Here is a 21478-nt window from a genome sequence, read left to right as displayed (position 1 = left end):
TCGATTTGACGCGTTAATTCTGTCCACAAGTTCTCGATCGGATTCATATCCAGGGACATGGCAGGCCACTCCATATGCTCTACACCACGGTCAGCAAGAAGGTGTTGGATCATGCGAGCATGATGAGGCCGTGCATTGTCATCTTGGAAGACAAAGTTTCCTCGAAAGGCTGCACGAACAAATGGAAGCAATGTTTCTTCCAGAATGGCCCTGTGCTTGAACTGGTTCAGGTTTCCATTCAGAACAACCAGGTCAGTTTTGCCCCCTGCATGAATAGCAGCCCAAACGGTCACCCCACCACCTCCAGCTTGGACTCTTGGCACTATACAATCTTCGTTGTAGGCTTCATGCACTTGTCTGCGCACTCGGACGCGGCCATATTGACGATAGACCAGAAATCTAGACTTGTCACTGAAGATCACGTGATTCCAGTGTCCTGGCTGCCATTGACGGTGCTCTCTGGCCCACTGCAATCGGTGCTGGCGGTGTTGTCTGGTCAGACGTGGCTTTCTCAGGGGACGCCTGGCACGATAGCCTGCTTGAACCAGTCGTTGGTTGATTCGCCTTCTGGATTCAGGCACATTTGTCAGTTGCTGCCACTCAGCCCGAAGCCGATTAGCTGACTTGGTACGGCCATTGCGGACTAACCGGTGCAGCTGGCGATCATCCCTCCTTGTGGTTCTGTGGGGACGTCCTGACCTCGGTATTGGAGTAGGGACACCCCTCTGTGCATTTCGTTTCAGGATCTTTGACACCTGACCTTGAGTGATGCCATACTGCCGAGCAATAGCATGCTGTTTCATGCCGGAATTTCGTAAAGCCACCACTAAATGACAAACAGCATTGTTGAGTTGACGGACCATCTCCAGGGGAAGCGGCAATAACTTTTGTAGACGTGCAGCAGTTGTTTTCCACTAATACAGAACGCAACAACCCTTATATACCCGATTGTGAAGCCAATCGTCAAATGTACCTGTCCGTACATTTTGTCACGCCACCTGTGATATAATCCTGTTATTGACTTCTTGCTGCGACAAACAATCAGTGACATGGTTCTTTTAACAAAGAAATCACCGAAGCGTAAAAGAAACTCACCAGATTGATATACCGAGTTCAGAAAGTAAACCCAAGTCAAGAAAAAAAAAATATTCCATATTAAATGCCAAGTCTGTGTATATATATATATATATATATATATATATATATATATATATATATATATATATATATATATATATATAAATAAATATTTTGCTGACTAATTGTACAATATTCATAGATTGAAATGTAAAAATCTGTTCGTGTGTCCAACTATTTGGAATATATCAATCATAGAGATAGCATTGAATGCTTCACATAGCTTAATAAGAAGTGAGGGGTGCAAGACGATGTCCGGAGCGAGGCTCATTTTGAATCTAACTTTTTAATGAGACACTGACTGAGCATTCTCTGCTGTTTCCAACCCTTACTTTGAAGCTTTAAACTTTTAAAATGACAAACAAAGCAGCTGCATTCTGGGATGGGATGAAGTAAAGCTTCCCACTCTGGGATGGGCCCCTGTATCCCATTGCGAAAAACATTCCACCAACCTTTGAAAGAAGATAATGGCATAATACTTACGGCGCTTGGGAGAAATTGCTTGCAGAAAGGCTGTCAGAACATCACAGTGATGCTGAATATCGCGGCCCATGCGGTCACGTTGTCGCAGACGTTGCACGAGACGTGCCGAACGCCACCTCACAAGCTCCTGAAGCTCCACCACTGCCTGCTTCAGTTTAGGGAGTTCTGTCAACACAGCATGTTTGAACCACCATTTTAATAAATTGGTTGGCTAGTTAGCTGGTCAGCTATTATTATTTTAAGAAATGTACATATTAATGGCTGAATAGCAAAAAGTAACAAATCAATTTTAAAACACGGTTTTTAAACAAATATGATTTTGAACAAAAGTAAAACAAACAAAGAAAACAGGAGTAAAATGTATTTCCTACAATTTGTTTGCAAGAACCTGTTGTTGACATGGTTAATCAATCGTGATGACCTTTCTATAAGGTCCAACAGGATGGAACAAGCACACTTGTCTCTATGCTGTCTGGTCTGAGTTTGATTATAATCAGGATCTTGATTCTGTGGGCTTGAAAGCCCACAGAATCTTGTTTCTCACAGTCTGAGAGTCCTTTAGGTGCTTTTTTGCAAACTCCAAGCGGGCTTTTATGTGTCTTTCACTGAGGAGAGGCTTCTGTCTGGCCACTCTGCCATAAATCCCAGATCGGTGGAGTGTTGCAATGATGGTTGTCCTTCTGGAAGTTTCTCCCATCTCCACACAGGCTCTCTGGAGCTCAGCCAGAGTGACCATCGGGTTCTTGGTCACCTCTCTTACCAAGGCCCTTCTCCCCAGATTGCTCAGTTTGGCCGGGCGGCCAGCTCGAGGAAGAGTCCTGGTTGTTCCAAACTTCTTCCATTTAAGAATTATGGAGGCCACTGTGCTCTTGGGAACCTTCAATGCAGCAGAGATTTTTTTGTAGCCTTCCCCAGATCTGTGCCTCGACACAATTCTCTGAGCTCGGCAGGCAGTTCCTTCGACCTCATGGCTTGGTTTTTGCTCTGATATGCATTGTCAGCTGTGAGACCTTATATACACAGGTGTGTGCCTTTCCAAATCATGTCCAATCAATTGAATTTACCACAGGTGGACTCCAATCAAGGTGTAGAAACATCTCAAAGATGATCAAGAGAAATGGGAGGCACCTGAGCTAAATTTCAAGTGTCATAGCAAAGGGTCTGAATACTTATGTCAATGTGATATTTCAGTTTTTTCTTTTTAATAAATTTGCAAAACTTTCTAATATCCTGTTTTCTCTTTGTCATTATGGGGTATTGAGTGTAGATTGATGAGGGAAAAAATGAATTTAAACGATTTCAGCATGAGGCTACAACATTACAAAATCTGAAAAAAGTGAAGGGGGATGAATACTTTCTGAATGCACTGTATGATGCAAAGATGAACTGATGCGATTATGGCATCAAGAGGTCAAAGGTCAGATGTCCCACAAAGTAAAAATTCTGTTACTGTTCTAACTTGTGAATCAGTGATGGAAATTTGACCAAACTTGGTATAAGTATAAATTATGATGCAAAGATCAACTGATTATATTTTGGCATTAAAGGTGAGTAGTGAGGTGATTTTGTGATTTTAGTGAGGTCAGAGGTCATGTCAGGTAAAAATGTGATACTTGAGAACAGCTGAATGGATTTTTGTCAAACTGGGTACTGTTAAGGATTCGTCACTTCCTGTGTTGTGGTTTTCATCCACTTGAAACATTTCTGGTTCTATGTATTATCTATATAATAATACCGTAAGGACTCGACTTTGTTATCCCTTTTACGCCGCACACAGTGACCCGATGCCTACGGCACTCATGCATTTACGATCTACGAACCGCGCTCTTTGTTCATCACGTACAGCCACACTCGAAAAATCTGAATTAGTCGACTTTGGGGCCAAAAAGCATACGATTAACGGCCGATACGACGCCATCTTACGACGCCATCGTATTGGCGTCTGCTGGGCGAAGGCGATGCGAGCCGTCCGCTGATTGGACAGTCGAGTGGTGTGAACATGGCTGGTGTGAACCAAATGGTTTTTTTATTCCCTTGAACATTTTAAATTAGGATATATAAGGAAACGTCTTTATCGTCATTTTAATAAAGTTAAATGGAGTGACGTTGCGATACTCGGGGTGCGTTGCATAAATCCTCGTAACTCAGAGAGGTGTAGCAGGTGGCGAGACGTAACACTCCCAGAATGGCGCTATGCCGATTCCTATTACGAATCCATTCATTTTTCAAAAGTATATCGTAGCGTTGTCATTTAAGTAGATTGCAATAAATACGTTGTTCATATACGCACTCTTCATTCTCATCTTTCTTCCTAACTCTTACTCGGACAAGCAAATCCCCGATGCCATCCATAATGGTACACTCTATCCATACACCACATCCTCCCTTCCGTGGATGTTCCACGGGTTCTGGCTCCTCCCGTGCACCGGGTTTTTCGCGCATGCGCGCGGTCTCTCGGGGACTGGGCCTTGGACCGAGCAGCGTTACCTGAATAAACCTCCGTGTGAGAACCTGACCTCTTCTTATTATTGGCGTTGAGGTAAAACTTCTGCCTGTGAAATATTTTTTGAATACATTTTATCCCATTGTCATTTCTCACCTCCCCACACAAAGGCAGTAACATGGCGGTTCCGCATATGCGAGCCCCACACGACCACATCAAAATGGCTGTTGCGTGCGAGCCCCACGCGTTCTGTTCTGTCAACATGGCGTGTCCATGTGAGTGACTTCGGATGCAGCAGCTTTGACATGGCAGAGACAGGTGAGCAACTTCATCATGTGTGTGACCCTCGTGGGATGCGGGGAGGGGAGGAGCCTCGTATTAGGGGGCTATCGATTCCTTATATATAGCCTACTAGAAATCCCAGAAATTTCTGGTCACGTGGGTCGTGGGTTCCATTTTGTATCCGTCGATCGTTCATGGAATAAGCACAAGATAGCTCGGCGGGAGTAATGCATTCGATCGTGTCCGTCCGTGTGTGTGTGTGTGTGTGTGTGTGTGTGTGTGTGTGTTCGTATGTTCGTGAACAAGATATCTGGAAAAGTTCTGAACGGATTTGGATGAAAGTTGGTGGGGTGATTGCCCTTGAGATAAGGAAGAATTGATTAGTTTTTGGTGAAGCTCAGGATATTATTCCGGATCCAGGAATTTTTTGGGGGAATTTTTTGGGGAAAACATTTTTCTGTTTTACTGCATTAAAGCTTTTATTCTTATTCTTAAAGCCAATTTAATGCATACACATGCATTAAATGATGTTTTTCTCCTCTAATTCCGAGATGTATCAAAATTAATTCTCTGACAGTTAGGGCTTACTTTCCTTTTCATTTATTGTTTTGGGGAGAGGGGATGTTAAACAAAACGTATTATTCCAACTTGACCCACGGCAGGAGTATGCGCTCTACTGAGTGGCAATGGATTTACGATCTACGAACCGCACTCTTTGTTTATCACGTACAGCCATACTCGAAAAATCTGAATTAGCCGACGTTGGGGCCCAAAAGCATCTGATTAACTGCCGATACGACGCCATCTTACGACGCCATCGTATTGGCGTCTGCTGGGCGAAGGCGAAGCAAGCCGTCCGCTGATTGGACAGGCGAAGGTGAAGCAAGCCGTCCACTGAGTGGACAATCCAGAGCATGCATTTGTGCCGGTGTCGGCGATCGTTGTTCATATACGCACTCTTCATTCTCATCTTTCTTCCTAACTCTTACTCGGACAAGCAAATCCCCTATGCCATCCATAATGGTACACTCTATCCATACACCACATCCTCCCTTCCGTGGATGTTCCACGGGCTTCGGCTAGTTATTATGATTGTTTGAGGGAAATAGCCATTGTTATTGTCAAAAGGTAAAAAGGCTTATGTGAAATGAAACAGGAAACCAGATCGGGAACTGGAAGACGAAGAAGAAGAGGAGAGAGAAAAGAAGGTGGGGAAAAAAGTCGGACAAGAAGCTGGTCGCTTCAAGCTCCGGAGCGAGTGTGGTCAAACGAAAGTCGCGGGTGAATTTGGAGTTTCCTTGAAAGGAATTCCTGCGATAGGTGTTATCGCTGGGATTGATAAACCTGCGTGGTCAGGTTTGGCGTTGGGATTCTGAAGAATCATCGCCGGGTCGTTGTGACTCAAATACGAGCCGTCGGCCATTTTGACACTCGCGCTTTGCTCATCGCAAAAGGTCTTTGCTTCCCGTCAGCCTTTTTCACCATTCCGACGTCTATATGGGATGTGTGTGTGTGCAACGCGGAGTTTGAAGATGAATTTGCGGTTCGCCGACTGAACCGTGAACGTTCATACCTGGAGGGTGCCTTTGGATTTCGCATTCCTCCGTGAGTTTGCCTTACGTGGTTTTGGACCACGTGACTTTTTGCGCCGCTTCGGCCACCTATGCCTTTTGTGCTGTTTTGGCGGTGTGACTGAGCCCGTCATCTGAACGGGGTTCGGGTTTCGATTCGATATCGCTCTGACGCTCGCTGGAGGGGATCACCTTTGAGCTATAGAGACATTGGGGAGTGTTCTTTTTCACTCACTTGGAGCACAGCGAGTTATCTTACCCTAGCTGATGGTACCATCATAAGATGTGTTGATTGTATTGTTGATTGCTATTATTGTTGTATCATTATTCTGGTGTGATTTTTAATACAATATTTGTTTGTTGATAACCATTGGTGTGGTTTCACGAGTGATTTTTGACACGGAGAAACACATTATTCTGCCGTGGCTCCTCTTGGGGCTCGGAGGTACACCGTGACCAGGGGGTCGGGGAGAACCACCTAACAGAAATTGGGGGCTCGTCCAATTGACTCGGGGGCTCGAAATTGGGTCTTCGTCCGGGATTAAATTCCCTAATAACACTCATCCGGGATCAAATTCCCTGATAACATTCGTCTGGGATAGAATTCCCTAGCATTCCCAAAATTGGAAGTTTTTCTATTATTCCCAAAATTTTCCCCCCAAAAAAAAAAATTGGAAAATGTTTGTGTGAAGGTTAACAGGTGCTAACGGATAGTCACCATGGTGTTTGATGCAGAAAAGTTTGTGGCGTCCCCTAGTGAGGCACAGTTCCAAGCGTTAAACAAATCGGAACTCTTGATATTGGCCAGACATTTTAACTTGGGGGTCCGAGTTAATGTGAAGAAAGCAGAGATGCAGACATTGGTGATGGAAGCTCTGGTGGGACAGGGCACATGGACAGAGGTAGCCTTGGATTGGTTACCCGAGGAACAAGAAAATGTGGAGCTCCGGAAACTGGAGATGCAACTGCAGAGCCAGGAAAGGTTAAAAGCAGAGGAAAGGAAGGCAGAAAAGGAAAGAGTAAAACAGGAACGAGAACTTGAGGAAAAAAGAATAGAACAGGAACGAGAATTTGAGGAAAGAAGAACAGAGGAAAGGAGAACTGAAGAAGAAAGAAGAGCAGGGGAAAGAGCGGAGGAAAGAAGAGCCGAAAGGGAGTTAAAGGAACGTGACATGGAGCTTCAGAAGGAAATTAAATTCAAGGAGCTGGAGTTAATGAGAGAACGGGGAGAGGTACCATCCATGCCGGCTAGTTCGACAACTAGTCAGAACACCTGGGATGTTGGTAGACATGTGAGGCTGGTTCCACCCTTCAATGAAAAGGAGGCAGCCAAGTTTTTTTTACACTTTGAGAAAGTGGCTCGAATGCTAAAATAGCCTGAGGAGTCCTGGACCATGTTAGTGCAAACTGTTCTGGTGGGTAAAGCTCAAGATATATTTTCGGCTTTACCGATTGACCAATGTGCAGATTATGAGATAGTGAAGAAAACCATTCTCAAAGCCTATGAATTGGTCCCTGAAGCTTACTGGCAAAAATTCCAGAATACCAGGAAGAGGGAGAGTGAGACCCATGTGGAGTTTGCCAGAATGAAGGAAACCATGTTTGATTGGTGGTGTGATTCGAAAGGGGTTGGGAAAGACTTCAAACTGTTGCGACAATTGATTTTGGTGGAGGAATTCAAACAGTGTGTCCACGAGGACATTAAAGTACATCTGGAGGAAAAGAAGGTACCAGAGTTGTATGAGGCAGCAACCGTGGCAGATGACTATGCCTTGACACACAGGATGGGGTTCCACAAACCTAACTTCCCGCCTTGAGTTCGCCAGGGGAGTTATGGTACATCCGGTGCGGAGAACGAAAATTCATGGGGGCGGCCTAGAGATGACGATGAGGACAACTCTGATACCGCCACTTTTAAGGATCAGAAGACTACAGTTCCAAGACAGACTTATCTTCCGGGGGGTTGAGGCGGACCACGAGTTTTTCCTCCGGGACTACTTGCGCTTTTTGCAAGAAACCTCGATACTTTATGTCCCAATGTTATGCTCTGGAAAGGAAAAATCAAGAGCGGAGTCAGACGAGTACAACTCCGAATGCATTGGCAAATGTGAGAAATCGTCCTTGGAGGACAGAGCCTTGTGAGGGTTCCCATGCCAAAGTTACGGCATCACAGAACGACCTTGTTCAAGAGGGCTACAAACCATTTATTTCAGAGGGGTTTGTGTCACTGGATGGAGACTTAACGAACCAGAGGCTTGTTAGGGTATTGAGGGACACAGGAGCACATCAATCTTTGATGCTTGAAGGCATTTTGCCATGGTCAGAGAAGACGGCAACTGGTGTTAGTGTTCGTTTACAGGGGGTTGGTGGCTTTGTTAAAGCTCCACTTCATGTCATCCATTTGCAGTCTGATTTGGTGTCAGAACCGGTCACCGTAGGTTCACAAGCCACTCTTCCTGTAGAGGGGAGTATCTTTTGTTATCGGGAATGATTTGGCCGGTGATCAAGTTTCTGGTAACCCGATGTTTGAAAAGCCTAGTATGGAAAATAAAACCGTACAGGTAGAGCAGAAGATTCCGGGTATCTTTCCATCCTGTACCGCGACTCGTGCTATGGGTAGGAAGAGCCCTGAAGAGAAGAGGAAGTACCCTGAAACTAAGTGTCAGCACACACAAGTCAGGGATGGAAGCAATGTTGGCAAGCTCTTTGTAGGTGGACTGAACTTCAAAACAAAGGAAGTTGTTTTGGATTCTGTCTTCGGCCAATATGGACCACTCTTGGAAGTGCGGCTGATAAAAGATAGGGAGATGCAAAAGTCAAGAGGGTTTGGCTTTGTCACGTTTGAAAACACAAAAGACGCCAAAGATGCAGAAAAGGATTTGAATGGCAAGGATTTGGATGGTCGGACCATAACAGCAAAGAAGGCAGGCCATAGGCGTCGAGGGGGCTACAGAGGAGGAAAACGTGGAGGTAGTTTCAGGGGTAGCTATGGCTCCCAGGGTGGGAGTAGTAGTTTTGGTGGGTGGCCGCAGTCGATATCACTATAGAGGCTCCCGGAGTTACGGCAGCTCCCGAAGGGATGATTATCAGGGTAGTGGCCGAGAAGGAGACCGCTATTCACGTGACTACAGCAACAAGCGGTCCAACCGTGATTATTATGAAAGTTAGGAAGAGTTGAAGCACTGAATACTGCGGAGCAGCCGAGCCAAGATTCCTACACGGATTAACCGTGAACGCCATTGTTCCTAAAGGCGTCCATGTAGTGAACTTTCCAACACGGATTAACCGTGAACTCCACGTTCCTAAAGGTGTCCATGTAGTGAATACTTCCAAGCCTCACCACCCAACCACCATGGAACCTGGCTCTCAGCTCGGCCTCCCGAAAAAAGTGCTATAGATTTGCTTGACTTTGGATTTTTGATCACAACCCCTCAACCTTCATTCAAAAGAAACTAAAAATAAAAATCAGAGGTTGATGAGATGGATTTTGGCTTTGCAGGAGTTCAACTGGGAAATTGAGCATGTAAAGGGCAGGGACAATGTCGTTGCTGATACTTTGTCCAGAGTGAATTAACTTTGGAAATCTCTGTAGGTTGTTTGAAGTTTTGTTGCTTTATTTTTGGGAAATATTGATTATCGTTGCTCACGGGAATTGATGATTTGGGTGTGAGTTTACTTTTGTTTGTTGGGAGAGTTTTCCCTACAAAGAAAGTTTTCACTATGTTCAAACTTTCTTTCTTGAGGGGGGGAAGTGTTATGGATGCGTCACTTCCGGTGTTGTGGTTTTCATCCACTTGAAACATTTCTGGTTCTATGTATTATTATTATGATTGTTTGAGGGAAATAGCCATTATTATTGTCAAAAGGTAAAAAGGTTAATGTTAAATGAAACAGGAAACCGGATCGGGAACCGGAAGACGAAGAAGAAGAGGAGAGAGAAAAGAAGGCGGGGAAAAAAGTCGGACAATAAGCTAGTCGCTTCAAGCTCCGGAGCGAGCGTGGTCGAACGAAAGTCGCGAGTGAACTTGGAGTTTCCTTGAAAGGAATTCCTGCGATAGGTGTTATCGCTGGGATTGATAAACCTGCGTGGTCAGGTTTGGCGTTGGGATTCTGAAGAATCATCGCCGGGTCGTTGCGACTCAAATACGAGCCGTCTTGACACTCATGCTTTGCTCATCGCAAAAGGTCTTTGCTTCCCGTCAGCCTTTTTCACCATTCCGACGTCTATCTGGCATGTGTGTGTGTGTGTGCAACGCGGAGTTTGAAGATTAATTTGCGGTTCGCCGACTGAACCGTGAATGTTCATACCTGGAGGGCGCCTTTGGATTTCCCATTCCTCCGTGAGTTTGCCTTACACGGTTTTGGACCAAGTGACTTTTTGCGCCGCTTCGGCCGCCTACGCCTTTTGTGCTGTTTTGGCAGTGTGACTGAGCCCATCATCGGAACGGGGTTTGGGTTTCGATTCGATATCGCTCTGACGCTCGCTGGAGGGGATCACCTTTGAGCTATAGAGACATTGGGGAGTGTTCTTTTTCACTCACTTGGAGCACAGTGAGTTATCTTACCCTAGCTGATGGTACCATCATAAGATGTGTCGATTGTATTGTTGATTGCTATTATTGTTGTATCGTAATTCTGGTGTGATTTTTAATACAATATTTGTTTGTTGATAACCATTGGTGTGGTTTCACTAGTGATTTTTGACACGGAGAAACACATTATTCTGCCATGGATCCTCTCGGGGCTCGGAGGTACACCGTGACCAGCGGGTCGGGGAGGACTACGTAACAGTACAAGTATGTATACTGATGTACAGTATGTGTGGAAGGAGGCATATCGATCGACGTTGTGATATCGAAGAGTATCGTTCTAGTTTTACAACTAAAATGGCTGCCAGTAGGCCACCTTTGATCGCATCGTGAAACAAAATGATGTACTTAATATGTATACCATCATGTTTTGCCTTTGTGCCAAGGATGGATAAAAATCGGTCTGTACATGTCTGAGATATGGTTGCGGACATACGGACGGACAGATGAGTCGGACGTACAGGCCCCATTTCAGACCAAGTCCAACTGGGGCTAATAATGTTCCTTTTTGGAATGATTTTCATTTTTAAGCGGAGTAGCAGCTTCAATATTTGACGATGTCTGTCCGTCTGTCAAATAAATAAAGAAGAAGAACCTTTCTAACCCACCGTGTTTAATTCTAAGGGTTCTAAAGGGTAATTCTGAGGGGTTCTAAAGGGTAATTCGAATGGGTTTCGTTCATTTCTAGGCTTTGCTTATTTAGTATTAAAAATGCCAAACTAAACCGCTTCCTTCAGAAATGGGGGTGACTCTTTTTGACTGCCAGGCAGGCAGACAGAGTGAAAAATTACCTCGCTCTTCTCTGCGCATGTGCGATTGAGACAAATAAAGAGCTAAAGTATGGTAAAACGGCAAACTTATCACTTAGTGATGACCTTTCTATAAGTTTCTTCATTACATGTTACATTAGTTCCTCATACCTGTTGTTTGTGTCCTTTATGACATCCTTAAAAACAGTAAGTTTCCTGTTTGGAATGATTTTCGATTTTGTTTGACTGCCAGACAGACAGAGTAAAATAATTATCTCACTCCTCTCTGCGCATACAAGATCTTCAAAATCTCTTGAACCTTTCTAACCCACAGAGGAAATTCTAACATTAACCCACAGGTATTCAGAGGCAAAGTATTGCTTAACTACAGGTTCATATTCCGATTCATGTTCAAAATATGACATTCAATTGACATAATGTTGTTCCTCTATCATAAACTGATGTTTGTAGACAGAGACAGACAGAAGTAAACCAATAGCTTAACCCTGCTTTTTGCTTTGCGTGCACAGTGTAATTAAAATTTTAAAAAGCAAACTATCAACCAAGCCATTCTACCAAGCAACAACAATACATTAAGATCATGGTTTTCTAAAAATAGATTACAATATGAAAGTTATGCAAAATCCACAGAAAAAAAAGAACGTCATAATATATGTGCCCATGAATTTTCATAAAACGTACTAAGAATTGCATGATAGAAGAAAGATATAAATTTTTTGAAGGTGGCTAATATATTTTTTGAAGGTTTTTAAAGCTAAAAATATTTTTTTTGCACAAAGATAATTAAGTCTAACATACGAAAAATAATGGCCAATGGTCATGGGACAAAGATGAACATGTTTCATCACCATAAGTATCAGGATACAGCTTGTCCCATTCATAGGGAGTGGGCAGGTCATAGAACGTCTATGATTGGTCCAAATGTTTCACAAACTGGCTCAGTTGGTTGGTGTGTGGCATTAAAAGCTGCTTAGAATTTATTAAGCAGAGATGGGTGTCATACAGCATCAAAACCACTGATTATGTCGATGAAGAACATCCCGATCATGTTGAAATTTCAGGCTTCACTCGATAGCAGAAACGAGCGTTTATCTGGGATGTGTGTGTGTGTGCAACGCGGAGTTTGAAGATTAATTTGCGGTTTGCCACAGTCAAATTAATTAATAACAGTTTGTGAGAACCAGTATACCCTAGGAATATCAGCCACAGTCAAAATTCGTCTTGTCCTCACTAATCAGGACTTTGTAACGAGTCTATCTGAGCTGGAAAGCGTTGCTTGGGATAGGTGGATGACCTAAAGGTGGTTACTCGATAGCAGAAACGAGCAACGATAACAGAAGTTCAAAAAGGGTGTTCCACCTTCACAGTTGGAAAAGCAAAACAAGGAACTACACACAATACAATGAAAAAATTTGATTACTTTGCACATGAGTCATGATATGATGAAAGGTGACAGGTCTGTAGTTGAGTGCATCAATGCTTGCTTGCTCCCTATTGTGGAATGGGGTGGTTGTTTTTCACCATGTACAGTAAATATAATGTGATTTACAGTAAATGATTCACTCAAAAGGGAACAGACAGGATGCCAATTTGAAAGAGCATAAATTTAGAACTCAGCCATTGAAGATGTTTAGATTGATCACATCGGAGCTGGCAGGGGCAGTCGGAAGTCTTTCGACATTCTCGGAATGTGGGAAAGTTCATAAAATGAGGGCAGTAGGGTAAGGCAGGGACTTTAATAAAGAGTGAGAACAGGAAGTAACAGGGTGCATAATCCAGCTTTTGAAGGAAATCTGTGTCTGTGTTTGCCTTTAAATCTTGTGTCCAAAACCCATCCCTCTCTGTACCCACCGTACCCAGTCGTACCCAGCTGCTCCTGGATTCTGTGTCCTTTCCTCCTGACAAGGTGGAAAAGTTTCTGTCAACCCTCGACTCTGATTCTGCAACTGGACCTGACGGCATCAGCCCACGGGTCCTAAAATCCTGTTCTTCCGCTCTTTCACTCCCTCTCTCTGTTCTCTTCACCCTCTCTTTTGCTCAAGGTCATCTGACATCTGCTTGGAAATCTGCCAACATCACAGCTTTGCACAAAAAAGGTGCAAAAACAGATCCCAGCAACTACAGACCAATCAGCCTTCTCCCAATTATCAGCAAAGTCATGGAATCCATCATTGCTTTAGATATGAAATCTTTCCTCTTCTCCAATGGCTTGATCTCTGATCATCAATTTGGTTTCAGACCAAGTCACTCTACTCTGGACATGCTGCTTCTGCTGTCTCAACAATGGATGGAGGTCCTCAATGCCAAACAGGAAATTAGAGCTGTCTACCTTGACATATCACGTGCCTTCGATATGGTCTGGCACCCCGCTCTGCTCACCAAACTCTCCTCTTTTGGTATCCATGGAAATCTCCACGCATGGCTGGCGGACTTCCTCTCTCATCGTAGTCAACGTGTGGCCCTGAATGGGTTTCTCTCATCTCCTCTTCCTGTTCAGGCTGGAGTTCCCCAAGGCAGTGTTCTGGGCCCTGTGTTTTTTCTGGTCTTCATCAATGATCTCTCTGACTCTTGAAAATCCTCTCTATCTCTTTGCTGATGACTCTACTCTCTGTCGCTCCATTCTTCATCCCTCAGATCGGCAGTCTGCAGCCTCCTCACTCTCTGCAGACCTGGACAAAATCACAGACTGGGCAAAAAAGTGGAACATGTCTTTCAATCCTGACAAATCTCACACTCTTACGATGTCTCTCCGAAAAGACCGACTGGACAACCCTCCCATCCACTTTCTGAATAATCCTCTCCAAGAATTTCTGTCACTCAAGCTTTTGGGTCTCACTATCTGCCATGATCTTTCCTGGGAAAACCACATTTCAAATCTGGCCTCCAAAGCCAGTCGCCGACTGGGCATCCTCCGTCGTGCGAAGTCCTTCCTTGGCACACCTGAGCTCCTCACCACATACAAGGCTTTCATCCGCAGCTCAATGGAATACTGCTCTCCCCTCTGGGCTGGTGCTCCTGCCTCACACCTATCTCGTCTTCACGCTGTTGAAACCAAAGCATTCAGAATCATTGGAATCTCCCGCGATGAAGCTAACTCCAAGGGCCTCTCAATCACTCACCACAGGCAGGTTGGTGGTCTTTCCGTCTTCTACCGACTCCTCTCTAGCCTTGCCCCCCCAGCTCTCTCTGGGCTCTGTCCCGCAAGATCTGCCTGCAACCCTCTTATGGTTAAACTGCCAAAATCAAGACTCTCTGCTCACCTTCACTCCTTCATTCCTCTTTTCTCCCGCCTCTGGAACAAACTCCCTCACTCTCTTCAATCCCACTCCACCCTCCAGGTCTTTAAAACAGCTGTTCACCACCATCTCTTATCTTCCCCCATCCAAAACCTTGATCTTTTCTACCCCTGCTAATTTCACCCCAATTCTACTTTTTTGAAATACCAACTTCTGTCCTGGAAGTCCTTGGTATCCTTGGTATCCTTGTGCTTTATACTTCTCCCACCCCCTCCCCCTTCCCACGCCTCCTCCCCCCTCCCACGCCTCCTCCCCCATCCAAAACCTTGATCTTTTCTACCCCCGCTAATTTCACCCCAATTCTACTTTTTTGAAATACCAACTTCTGTCCTGGAAGTCCTTGGTATCCTTGTGCTTTATACTTCTCCCACCCCCCTCCCCCTTCCCACGCCTCCTCCCCCCTCCCACGCCTCCTCCCCCCAAGCCCTCTCCCTCCCACACATCTCCCTGCTCTCAAATGTTGTGTGCTCTCAAGTGTTTGTGTGCTTCCCTTTCTCTCCCCATCTTGTCTTCCGCTACCTCTTTTTATATATTTTGTTTGCCTGGTTGATTTGTTTGTGAAGTAAGTGTCAGCTCTTTCACGAGCCTTGATTCAGTATACAAAAAAAAAAAAAAAAAAAAAAAAAAAATCTCATAGTTTAATAACACTGGTCAACAAAATTTTAAAGGTTTTATGGTTCTCGTGTATTTTGAGGTGATTCTAACCAACAGGAACCTGTAGATTTCGATTATGATATCCAATTTTCACTATCACATCCAGTTTGTGAGAACCAGTATACCCTAGAAATATCAGCCACAGTCAAAATTCGTCTTGTCCTCACTAATCAGGACTTTGTAACGAGTCTATCTGAGCTGGAAAGCGTTGCTTGGGATAGCTTTGTGGCTCTTGCTAACAATTACCTTGGAAATTTTCGAGCACCAAATTATGAAGAGCTTGTGGACAAGATGTTGAGGTTACCAGGTGCTCGGTGCTCGAATGTCACTCAAGATACATTTCTTCCATTCTCATCTGGACTTCTTTCCACAAAATATTGTCGATGTCAGTGATGAACATGGAGAAAGGTTTCACCAAGAAATTGCCATCATGGAGACTCAATATCAAGGCCAATTCAATCCAAACATGATGGGCGACTACTGTTGGACTTTACAGCGTGAAAGTAATTGCTCCTACAAACGCAAAAGTAAAGTTCAGAAGCACTTTTAATGTGATGTAACTAAAAACTGAAAGTTCATATTATTCTTTGTGATATTTTATAAAGCTCATATTATTTTGGGAGATTTACATTTTTTTATGTGATGTAAATAAAAACTTTAAGTTCATATTATTTTATGTGACAATAAAGACTTATTGAGACTTAATCAAGAAATTCGCATGCTCTAAAGATTTTTTCCACACTTATGATGCACAGTCACATGAAAAAGTAAGTACACCCCTACATTTATCACTACTTCAAATACCTAAAATTAGAATCAGGTGCACCAGCTCAGGTGCAAATGATTAGAACATCATCAGAGAGGATCTTGGAGGAACCTGTCTTATTTAAACCTCAGACATTTAGTTTTGTTTGCTCTTTGTTGTTGAAGTGTGCGGCGTCACCATGCCTATATCAAAAGATCTCTCTGAGGCCTTCAGAAAGAAGGTTATAGATGTCTATGAGTCTGGGAAGGGATTTAAAAAGATCTCCAAACAATTTGAAATCAATCATTCGACTGTCCGGAAGATCATCTACAAGTGGAGAAGATTCCAAACAACTGCCAACTTGTTCAGGCCAGGCCGCCCCAGCAAGTTCAGCCCGAGAGCAGACGGTTCAGCCCATGCTGAAAGAAGTCTCTAAGAACCCCAGAATGTCATCACGGGACCTACAGGTAGCTCTTGCCACTGTTGATGTCAAAGTGCACGAGTCTACCATTAGAAAGAGGCTGCACAAATTTGATCTACATGGGAGGTGTGCCAGGAGGAAACCTTTGCTGTCCAGAAAGAACATCAGGGCAAGACTAAAGTTTGCCAATGAACACCGAGGCAAAGACCAGCACTTCTGGAACAATGTGCTCTGGACAGATGAGTCAAAGGTAGAGCTATTTGGCCACAGTACCAGAAGACATGTTTGGCGAAAACCAAAGACAGCATTTGACCACAAGAACCTGATACCAACTGTAAAGCATGGTGGTGGAAATATTATGGTTTGGAGCAGCTTTGCTGCATCGGGGCCTGGGCAGCTCACCATCATATAATCCACTATGAATTATTCATTGTACCAGAGGGTGCTTGAGGATAATGTGAGGCCATCTGTCGGAAAGTTGAAGCTCAACAGAAGGTGGACCTTGCAACATGACAATGACCCTAAACATACCAGTAAATCCACCAAGGAATGGCTGAAAAGAAAGAAATGGAGGGTTCTGGAATGGCCAAGTCAAAGCCAGGATCTAAATCCCATTGAGATGTTGTGGGGGGATTTGAAACGAGCTGTGTATGCAAGAAACCCCTCAAACATCGCACAGCTGAAAGAATTCTGCATGGAGGAGTGGGCAAAAATTTCTCCCAGTCGGTCAGAGACTGGTAGACAGTTATAAGAAACGCCTACTTGAGGTTGTTTCTGCCAAAGGGGGCAATACCACCTATTAGAGCCAAGGGTGTACTTACTTTTTCCACATGCGAAATTTGCATTTATGTTTATTTAATTATACAATGGACTACAAAATGTAAATGTTTCATGATATTTGTTATATTATATCACCTTTATCTGTCAATATTGTTGAAATGAAGATCAAATAGCTGTATGTTGAAATATGTTGAAAAAGTCAAAACTTTACATGGGGTGTACTTACTTTTTCACGTGACTGTACTACGTCAAGGTTACGTGATAGTGAAATTTTAAGGTCAGATTCGGATTCGTGGGCACCAAATTAGTTAAACAGTTGAAAATAAGTCAGAACCAATTTGGCTGTTGACCAGTGTAATCAACACAAAAAAACGGAATCCCTGCCACATTTTATGACAAAGTCCATTATGACTAATTACCCTACTGGTACACCAGTTCCCTACGGGAGCGGTCGGAAGGGTCTTTCCTCTTTTGGATATATTGATTACAGTATATCTAGGGTCGGGCCTCAATAACATTGGGGGTGTGTTCATTTACCAAATTTATTGTGGAGAGATCGCCAAGTGGTTTAACGAATCGACCAAGCACTCCATTAAAAAACCGTTGATAAGGAACGGCTGGCTTGGCAAGCGCTAGCTAGCTGCTTGGTAAATGAACACATCCCGGGATTCCTCCCTTTCAGTTTAGTCTTAAACAGCAGTAGCAACTTTTTCAAAAGGCAATCATACGTGTTTGTGGTTTATAATCTTTTTTGCTCACCTGGAACTATGTTCAGGGGAGCTTATGCGATGGTGTATAATCCGTCCGTCAGTCTGTAAACACTTGAAACTTTTTCTCCAAAACCGCTGATGGGATTGCGAATTTGGCACAAATGATATTTGTTGTGTTGTGACTAAAGTTTGTTCACGGCATTAAAAAAAAAAAATCTGCCCTTTGGGAGTCTACGGGGGTCAAAGTGGGTCCAGGTTTGACACCCCAAAATAGGTATTTGCTTTCTTCTCTGAAACTACACACACAATTTCGATGAAACTTGACCACAACCTTCACCACCTATGATGTACCAAAGTATGTTTACGGCATTAAAAAAAATCTGCTCCTTTGGGGATCTATGGGGTGGGGAGGGGGGGGGGGAATTTCCCCCCCAAAATAGGTATTTGCTTCCTTCTCAGAAACTACACATGCAATTCTGATGAAACTTGAACCACAACCTTCATCATCCGTGATGTACCAATGTTTGTTCAAGGCATTGGAAAAATTGGGGGCTGAGGAGGTAAATGGGGTGGGAGGGGGGTTGCCCCCCAAAATAGGTATTTGTTTGTTTGTTTAAAGTCTTATGATTATGTTAGTATGATTTTACATGCTGCCCTGTCTTCTCGCAACCATTGAAATTGGTTCAAAATACCTTGTCAGTGCAGTATGCTGTTTATTCTACCAGTTGAGCAGCAGAGGTATTGCCCCTTTGTTTACTTCCAGTAGGGGATTTCCACGAAACGCCACAATAAGCTATTTATAAATAAAACACCGCATTTTTGCAAGGAGGAAGGAAACGCCTTGTGGAGAGGGGATATTATTAGTATTAATTTGTATTGTAATAACAATAAATTTTGCTATTACCATCAGTGCTGTTACTACTTTTGTTATGAGAAGCAGTCTTGAAATAAAACACCACGATAAACAATCATAATATGGATATACACCTTAATACAGATTCGTCAAAGGTGCAAAACCCCCTTGTAGTAAGGGAAACATATGAAAATCTGTTAACTAAATTGTTACCAAAAAATTTCTTCACCAATATGTTTGTAAAGGTGTGTAATAACATGTGTTAAAATGTTGAAGGTCAACTCCCGTGGGAAACCCAGAAAAAAAGCTGTTGAATTCGGGTACCGAAAAATTATTTTCGAGAATTTTTATTTTTTTTAAATCGGCCCTTAAGTAACTTATGAGGGGTCAAATAAGGGTTTTTCATGATTCTGAGTTGATTGTTAACATTTATATTTCACCACAGACACTCCTTTGTGGAAAAATAATTTCTAAATATATCTCATTTTCTACTTTGCAGGACATGGAGTCTAGCAATATGGATGAAGACGTTACTCCACCTGTGCTCAATTGCTTCATCTGTGCATGCTCGGATACACCAGCTGAAAGGCTCATACAGGCAACTCCAAAGGGATACTCAACTTTATTGAAACAAGCAGAAACTGTCGAAAATGTTACTGTTGTGGAACGTATGAAGGAGGCTCAAAAGGAAGGAAAACTGAGGTACCACCAGAAGTGTAAAAATGATCTGTACAACAACTTTGTTGCAACCACCAAGAAGTCAGCTCAAGCATCAAAGGCAGAGAAAGAGTCATCAAAGTTGAAGAGAAGACGCACTACTTGTGAGTTCAGTTCATCAACTGGCTGCAGTTCTAGAAGATCACAGTCAGTTGACCTCCTGTATAAGGATGTATGCATTCTTTGCAACCAACCAGCCCAGCTCTACAAAAATAATCCAGCACAAGCTAGAAAGAAATACAGAGTGCCAGATAATTTGACTGCAGATACACTGAAGGCAAGCTTGCTGAAGACAGCACGGAGTCGCGGGGATGACTGGGGCACTGAAGTCACTGGACGCCTTGAAGGGATCAACGACTTGGTAGCAGAAGAAACACTGTACCATTTGCGATGCAAACTTATGTTTGCGAGAGGTGACAGTTTGTCCAAGACTGATGAGGAAGGAAAAAGGAAGAGAGGACAGAGGAGTATTGATGAGGAGCAAGAGGCAGTTTTTATTGAATTCTGCAAATGGTTAGACTCAGAATTAGAGCATGGGGTAATGAACATGGACCAAGTCCATGAAAAGCTGCAGGAGTTTGATCAGTCACCAGAGAAGAGCCTTTCTTATTCAAAGCATTGGCTAAAGATAAAACTTCTAGAGAAATACGAAGACACCTTGTATTTCACAACACAAGAAAGAAGGGCAGATGTACTCTGTCTCAAAGATGGCACCGACAATATTCTGCGAGGGCATCATGCTAATCTTGACCATGGAGATGAGAAGACTCAGATCATAAAGACGGCACTCAAGTTCATATCCAATGATATTGCCTTGATTGATTTAGGTCCAAAGTCATACCCCACCACACACAGTATGACTGACATCGATAGTCAGCTGACACTTGTTCCTGCAAGCCTTCAGATGTTCTTGAGACCGATTGTCAAGACAGACGAAAGAGTTGCCGTTTGGGGGCAGAATTTTATTAAGGCCTGTCGACCTCGGTCTGGAGTATTGCCACACCAAATGGGGCTTGCCATACAACTTGATCATAGATTTGGGTCAAAATGGATGCTCAACAAGTTCCACCGGCTGGGATACACCGAGTCTTACACGGAGACACAAAACTACAAATACTGCTTCCTTAATAGTAGGAGTGGAGATGATGTTCCAGATACTTCTGGCACTCTTGACACCATTGTGGAGGAAACCGATGAACAGATCAATGATGAGGTTGCGGTTGATGCTGCGCTTGAGGATCAATCAGTGATGACAGCCAAAGTGCCAGCCAGTGAAAGTGAATTGTCAAGTAATGATCAGGTGGTCTTTATGGAGGTTGGGGAAACAAACAATGCAGTCACTCAGTTTGTTGGAGACAATATAGATTTAAACATTGTCTCTATTCACGGAAACACTCCCTTTCACTCAATGGGTTGGATCGAAGTCACCTCTCCGGCACCACCTTTGCCAGATCCACAGACAACAGCAGCTTTCCCCCGGGTGAAGTTGAAGGCACTCGACAAAGCTAAGATCCTGAGAGGAACTGAAGTGAAAGGAGTACATCGACATCTTCCTTGACACAGAAGCCACCAAGGAAACAGTGATTCAGGCTGGTACTGCGATTTTCAAGTACATTTACCATGGACGAGATACTACATTGGGTGAAATTCGGTACAACATGTTCTCAAGGAAGGCAGCGGCAGGAGTGATCAAACCAGAGACTCTACCTCCAACAGAGGGTGCAGCTGCACAACATTCACTCCGTGCCTACCTGCAGACCCGGGACTGGATCCTTCTACAGAGCATGTCTCTGAACCCCAGTGACTATGGATGGACAATAGGTGTGCATGGGTATGAGCCAGTTCCAACACTGGACCCCACGGCTCCTGAGGAGCTATTGCAGTTCACGAGCTGTAATTGTCATGGAGATTGCAGCAACCGGCGATGCAGCTGCAAGAAGAATGGGGTCACGTGCATCTCGGCCTGTGGAGTCTGTAATGGCATTACATGCAGAAACTGCAGTCATGATGTTGTTGAGTCTGAAGAA

The 21478-nt window shown here is 43.7% G+C and overlaps 1 protein-coding gene across 2 annotated transcripts in view; it reads right to left on the bottom strand.

Annotated features, from left to right (window-relative positions):
- Positions 1-21478, bottom strand: part of TBC1D30 (TBC1 domain family member 30) — a 117982-nt gene that overhangs the window by 92493 nt on the left and 4011 nt on the right. For both annotated transcript variants that reach the window (XM_078768039.1, XM_078768040.1), the window contains exon 2: positions 1621-1785. In XM_078768039.1, coding sequence (XP_078624165.1) covers positions 1621-1785 — 165 coding nt within the window. The remainder of the gene's footprint in view (positions 1-1620; positions 1786-21478) is intronic.

Source organism: Myxine glutinosa, chromosome 1 (assembly GCF_964187855.1).
Source record: "Myxine glutinosa chromosome 1, kmMyxGlut1.1, whole genome shotgun sequence".
Taxonomy (NCBI): domain Eukaryota; kingdom Metazoa; phylum Chordata; class Myxini; order Myxiniformes; family Myxinidae; genus Myxine; species Myxine glutinosa.
This window is presented reverse-complemented; position numbering and strand designations above follow the sequence as displayed.